This window comes from Ruditapes philippinarum, unplaced genomic scaffold, assembly GCF_026571515.1.
Source record: "Ruditapes philippinarum isolate M1 unplaced genomic scaffold, ASM2657151v2 ctg2808_1_1_1_1, whole genome shotgun sequence".
NCBI classification, from domain to species: Eukaryota; Metazoa; Mollusca; class Bivalvia; order Venerida; family Veneridae; genus Ruditapes; species Ruditapes philippinarum.
Window position 1 is genome coordinate 31,503 of NW_026866712.1, and position 6,299 is coordinate 37,801.

Sequence of the window (6,299 nt, forward strand, 5' to 3'; positions counted from 1 at the left end):
ATAAATCGATACTTGTTTTCTGAATAGCGTTTAACTATTTCATGTTCCGAAAATAAGGAAGCACTATCATATGACCGAGTGTACGGTGTACCGAAAATTTGCTGTTACTTTCACTTTTGAACTGGTATGACTAAAATATGCAACGGAGATTTTTGGCGAAAATGGCACAACTTTTTCTCAAGTTTGATTTTCTTGCCATATTGAAGTTGAAGGCATACAGCAGTATATATTGTTTATTCCAATCAAATGATATATACAGTATTAAATCTGGGACTTAAAATTGTTTGATTAACATACTTTATGCCCGTTTTGGAAAATCTCTGGTGCCTTTTATATATCCAAATATTTTCGAAATTAACAAATCATCAACAGCTGCAAAAAGACCTCTCGCATGCTTCTTTTTAAAGAAGCAACCTTGTTTAGAGTGGTTTTGCTTGTTCACTCAACAGGAGACCAGGATTTAACTGATAGGGAATTCTTGGACATCCCTTCCTCTCAGGTCAATCACAACTATCGTTTGGTTAGGGCAACTACCATCACCAACACGGTTTATAAAAGTTTATCACCCAAAAATAAAAATTTGCAAAATCATGCTTAACTTTTATAATGAAAATCTTACCAACACTTTCTTTGATGACTAGGATCAGTGCTACCTGAACTGAAAAACAAAAACAAAACAATAACAACAACAACAAAAAAAAACAACAAACACTAACAGCACAAACAAACAACACTAACAACACTTACAAACAAACAAACAAAATAAACAGCACTAACAAACAACACTAACATAAAAACATTATCAAAATCCTTGCCAGCACTTTCTCTGAACCAAGGCCCTTTTGCATTTATATTACAACTGTTTCCGTAGCCTTGCAGCAATGTGGTGGCATTTTCTAGCCATTTAAATTTTGTCTACGTTAATCGCAAATCTGTGTCAGTCAAAATGCGGAGAGATCTTCCACCAAACATCTCTTTGTTCGCTCTCTACAATACTCAGATGATATCAGTATTTTTTGTTTGTCTTTAACTTTATAATTTACATTTTGAGTTATACAACAGTTCTGACAGACTATGAAAGGATATTCGCTTTGTTTTATCCCATGAAGAAGAAACGTAACTTACATATCATCCTGTTATATTTCATCATTTATTTCGTTTTTCGCAACAGGCCTTTGAGAGTTTATTTGCTATTTTGGTTGTATAAAATGAACGTTAAGTTTTTGTGGCATTTATCAATTAATGTACTAACATTGCGATAAGACTTGAACTACTTGGGCGAGATAACATCAAACCTTTGGTAATATGTTCAAACGTAATTTAAGTTTTTAAAATTCTCGGCAAATCAAATTTTGTTAGATTAATAACTAAATACGTGCATAAAGATGATTAAAACTATACTGTAACAAATGTGTCATTTGAGAAATTTACATGCATGTGTCCTTCGTGGGATTTATTATTTCTGTTCCATTATTTTGTTCTTACAAAGTTAATGAAATTCCCTTTCCTATGGTGGTTGATTTAGTACGCTTTTGTGCGTCTAGTTGGCGCTAGCGACAACACGACAAAGCGCCAAACTGTGACGCATGTGTGTATTTATTCTCTCATTTCTATTATACTGGTATCTTTATCTGATCCCACGAAGGAGAAAGTAAAACTGTATTGAATTTAATTATCTCCCTTTATACATTATCTGTCTAAATTCATTGTCCCTTACGAATCTACTTCATCTTGCAGATCCAGTTGACTTTCAGAAATAGATATACATGTATAGTTCTCTGGTCCCAATCAGTGAAAATGACAATAAAAATGTCACCGTGCGATTTGTGACTGGATATAAAGCTAAAAATCCCCATAATTTTTGTGATGGTGGATTAGCAGTGGCTATGCTTTCATTACTGTTCTGCTAGGCACTGAGTCGTAATTGGACTGGCATATCGATATGGTGGTATGTGTGTATTTATTCTCTCATTTCTACATATATACGCATATGTATCTAGTTAATGCTTAATGAGGGTCCATCCGCCTTTCGGCACAAAATGCAGCTTTCGCTGTCGAGTACGGACCCCGGACATGTCACCAGTCATGCCCTTAAAGAGTTAATTTTGATGCACAAAGTGGTGATAATTTACCTCCATGCAATTTCCACGAGAGTATTGGCCAAAGATATGAGCCAAAAGTAGGTCACTGTACGGCGGTCAATGAAAACCTAAATGTACAGTAACCTGTGACAATATGAAAGGTTAGCCCTGAAAAAGGCTGTTGGTGCCAGCAAAAGGCCTGCCTTACAAGCCGTCTATCTGTACTAGGTGCTCACGCTCCCTAGCACACCATCCTTGTCGTCTCAGCCTACTTTGTAGGGCCACTCCCCTCGGCATTAGTCAGGACACCGGCAGCTGGTCCGCAGTTGTTGACGAAGTAGCGATCTTGTTGTTACAGCCTACGGGGGGCTTCTATTTAGTTGAGTTGTGTTTGCTACAAGCCAAGCTGCAAATCTTCTGTCGATGCCCTGTGCCTTCTCAGCGACGTGCACGCTTCGAGGGGAAGTGAGAAGATATATACGTATATGTATTACAGAAGAATATATATCTATATAGTCAATTAATGCTCAAATCATTTTAAATTCAATAATTTAACCTTCAAGGTCAAGATCATTAAAGAGCCAATGTCAATTTGAGTTTAATAAATATAAAGGTCTTTCCCTAAGAATGTTCTGTTACAATATGAAGTAAATCCATTCAATAATAGCAAAGTTACAGCCAGTTACAGCCATGAAAGGTCTTGTCCCAAGGGTTGTTGTGGTCAAGTATGAATTCAATACACCAAGAAATTAAAAAGTTGTGATCCAGGTACACGCGGACGGCAACGGCAGTCGAGCTAAAAATTGTGCCTGATTGTATGTTGAAAGGGCCATTTATTTAGCTTAAAGCTCTAAATGTGACATGGATGGAAGAAACTTGACTAGGTGTAGACGAGGCCTAAGACATTAAAGGCATCAGACCCGTTACCAAATCTAGCCAAAATAAAACACCATACCTGTGACCTCGCTTTACAATATAAAAGTCGGCTGCCAGAACTATGTCCGCACAACACTATCCATATCATTAAAAAACACAAACTTTAAAAGGTAAATTTCTTCTAAACGAAATTGTTTCCTAGTTTTTTAAGTCAACAAATAGATAATTTAAAACTTAGATGTTATATATCAGCGCAATGCAACAGCTCTTACACCGATGTGTTTTGTTCAAATGCGAAACAGTTCCCCTTTAGGCGGAGACATTTTGACTATGCATATTTTAATTTTAGCCTGGTTCCACGACATTAAATGTTGGTAAACTACAGACAGTTGCACAGTCCAATATTTGTATATGGAGATTGTCTGTCCGTTTGCAGAAAAACAACAACAACAACAACAACAACAATCTAAATCTTATTTTTGTTATAAATTTAACTCAATAAAAAAGGTTTGGCAACTCAGTATTTTATAAAAATCAAAACGGTTCAATATTTGTTATTCTAGTAGCTTTTAATCTGGTATCTTATCGTTAGACTTTTGTCAAAAACTTTGAAGCGATGAAGATTCCACCAGCTGCCCATGTCGCCAGCCAGGCAATTATATCCAGGGCAAATCCGTAATCCAAATTAGTTCCATATAATTTACATTTATCAGCATATACTGCCATTGCAATCATCAAGAAAAATCCTAGAAAAGAAAAATTATTTCAATTCACAAGCATATACTCAATAACAATTTTGAAATAATGTAAAAAGATACTTATCTAAAAGAAATTATTTTGAATGATAACAACCAATACAAATATATATAAGAGAAAGCGCTTATCTAGAAGAATTCAAGAGCACGAACTTAAAAACAAATTTATCAGTAACAGGCGAAAATGAAACAAAAAATAGCGAGATTTTAGATACATGTAAATATTTTTGTGTCACGCTACTGGGCGTGAGGGGCATTTATAATAAATATACTTTGAAGGAAACATAAAAATCTGAATGCAATTGAATTTTGTTTTTTGAAAAGTATCAAACTGAATTTACGTTTATTTTTTTCTATATACTCACCAGAAGCGATGTCCAGGCCTCCTGCTATAAAGAGCAATTTCTGTTTATCCTTCATAACAACCATCAAAAGAATTGCACTCGCAATAGCTCCCGTTGTCGCAAATATGGCCAAAAATAGCATTGCCTTACAGGCATCAATAGACTTTCCCATCTCTGTAATAACATACGATTATTTAAAATTCAATTACAATTTATTTTTTCCTTTAAAGAGTCATACCATATTTCAAGCATCTTAAAATGGTATGATATTAAGCTTATTTGAAGAAAGTAGTAGGTGTAAACAATATTATAGTTAAGGATTTAGTATATGATCAAAAAGGAAAGTCAATGCTAAGGTTGTAAACCTGATCAGAGTTGTTATAATGCAAGAGATCAAGCAATTTTGATAGAAGGCACACATTTCTACCCTTATCTCCATCTGAATAATAAAATAAGGAATGCAAGAGATAAGTCATGGGAGCCTTCATCATGAATAAGAGAGGAAAAAAACTGCATTTACCTTTTTTTCCATCTTTAATATCCTGACAGATTTCCTTGCCCATGGATGTACTGCAACTTTTCCATAGCCCAATCTTAGATACAAACCCAACAGTATCGACTCTTTGCCTTTTATCAGCTTCTAATGCTATGATAGCAAACAGCAGGGTCAACCCTGATACTCCGATACCTACATACCATGACCGCACTGTACGCTATTCTGACACGAAATGACGATTTTTTGTCAATTTGTTTACTTTAGTTGCATGGTTACGAAGAATACTTTTAAAGGCAAATTCTTATTTCATGTTCGCTGTTTTTTTTTATTAATGTATGATGATTTAAAAGTTTGGAGCTTTCTCAAAACTTATTAGATATGTTTAAATAGTTTTTTTTTTCTTCATAGATATTAATATCTTCCACTGTTCTTCAAAGGATTATTTTCCAAATAATATTTTCTGGACCCACATTTTATTATGCATGTAAGATTAACAAAATCATTTCAGAAAAAAAAAGTTAGTGAATTCGTTTACAAGAGTATTTTTTCCATTTCTCTGTCTAAGAGGGATTTTACCGATCGTGATTTCCTATCTCTAAAACGGCTCAATGTTAATGATATAATAAGTAAGATTTTTCTTCTGAGAAATACACAATCCTATGTATTTAAATAAGAACAGAACAGAATAAAATTTCAAATAAGACAATCATGTAATTAGGACTGGGAATCAAAACTGCGTCGTATCCTACAGAATGTAAACAACCGCCGCCATCTGTGAACGAAAAATATATGTTTTTGTTATTACTCTCTTTGTTGGAAATGACTAAAAACCAGATATATGTATTAACACGCTCTTTGTTTGGTATATGTTGCTTGCACAACTATTTTGTAAAACAAAAGTTATAGCGAACTTGCAACTCGAAGCGGAGAAGAATTTTTATGAAAATGTGTGGATACGACGCAGTTCATATTGCTTTAACTATCGTTTTTTCCTTCAAATAAATTATATACTCATTTAAGAGTTTAGCATTAACTTCGAAATATAATTTTGCATCATTTACTGAAAGTTCATTAAAATAGAGATGTTTATTTTCCAAGAAAATAATGTTTTTAACGAAATGATACGATGCAGTTGAAATAAAATATGATACGACGCAGTCGTATTTTTTGGCAGTCTTTTCAACAGGGATAATTTTGGCAATATATGTTTATTCTATGGAATAATCACTTGCGCTAGATAAAAACCAAGATTATTTGCGCTGTATAACGATGTTCTGTTGCTTTTGATTATTTAGAATACATTGTGTACATTATTATCTGTATATATATTGTGAATTTGTTCCAAATAAACTATGTTTAAACTTGAATACATTGTGTCATATTCAATATAACACTTAATTTGAAAGTTTACATTGCGGAAACTACTTTTCATCTGTTCGTCGAATATTTCATACTCAGAATTATTATCCAAGTGTTTTTATTAAGTATTAACGGTACGCTGTCATGCATATTGTAATTGGTTTAGTTCGATTGGGAAATCACACCAAACTTGTTGAACAATGTTCAAAACATATTAATATGTTTATAATGGGACGAATTTAATTTTAAACGATAAATTAATGAAATACTTATTTAAAAAACATTTACAGCAGCATCTATTTGTAGTCATTTACTAAAATAAACACACATACAAGTATCATTCTATAAATACGAGCTGTTACGATTCACTTTACATGAACCACGGTTG

The 6,299-nt window shown here is 33.5% G+C and overlaps 1 protein-coding gene across 1 annotated transcript; it reads right to left on the reverse strand.

The window, feature by feature from the left end:
* Positions 1–3,464: 3,464 nt before the first annotated feature.
* Positions 3,465–4,701, reverse strand: LOC132733437 (uncharacterized). The gene is made up of 3 exons (XM_060720080.1): positions 4,577–4,701; positions 4,078–4,230; positions 3,465–3,703 (listed from the first exon to the last, which is right to left on the reverse strand). Exons 1-3 carry the CDS (start codon positions 4,617–4,619, stop codon positions 3,546–3,548), a joined length of 354 nt encoding a protein of 117 aa, XP_060576063.1. The 5' UTR covers positions 4,620–4,701; the 3' UTR covers positions 3,465–3,545.
* Between the last annotated feature and the right edge of the window lie 1,598 nt (positions 4,702–6,299).

Excerpts from the sequence above, each read along its gene's own strand:
- LOC132733437 (XM_060720080.1), bottom strand. The coding sequence starts at position 4,619 with ATGGGCAAGGAAATCTGTCAGGATATTAAAGATGGAAAAAAAG. Across the intron at positions 4,231-4,576 it reads TATTAAAGATGGAAAAAAAG|AGATGGGAAAGTCTATTGAT; the intron begins GTAAATGCAGTT and ends ATGTTATTACAG. Across the intron at positions 3,704-4,077 it reads AGGCCTGGACATCGCTTCTG|GATTTTTCTTGATGATTGCA; the intron begins GTGAGTATATAG and ends TTTCTTTTCTAG.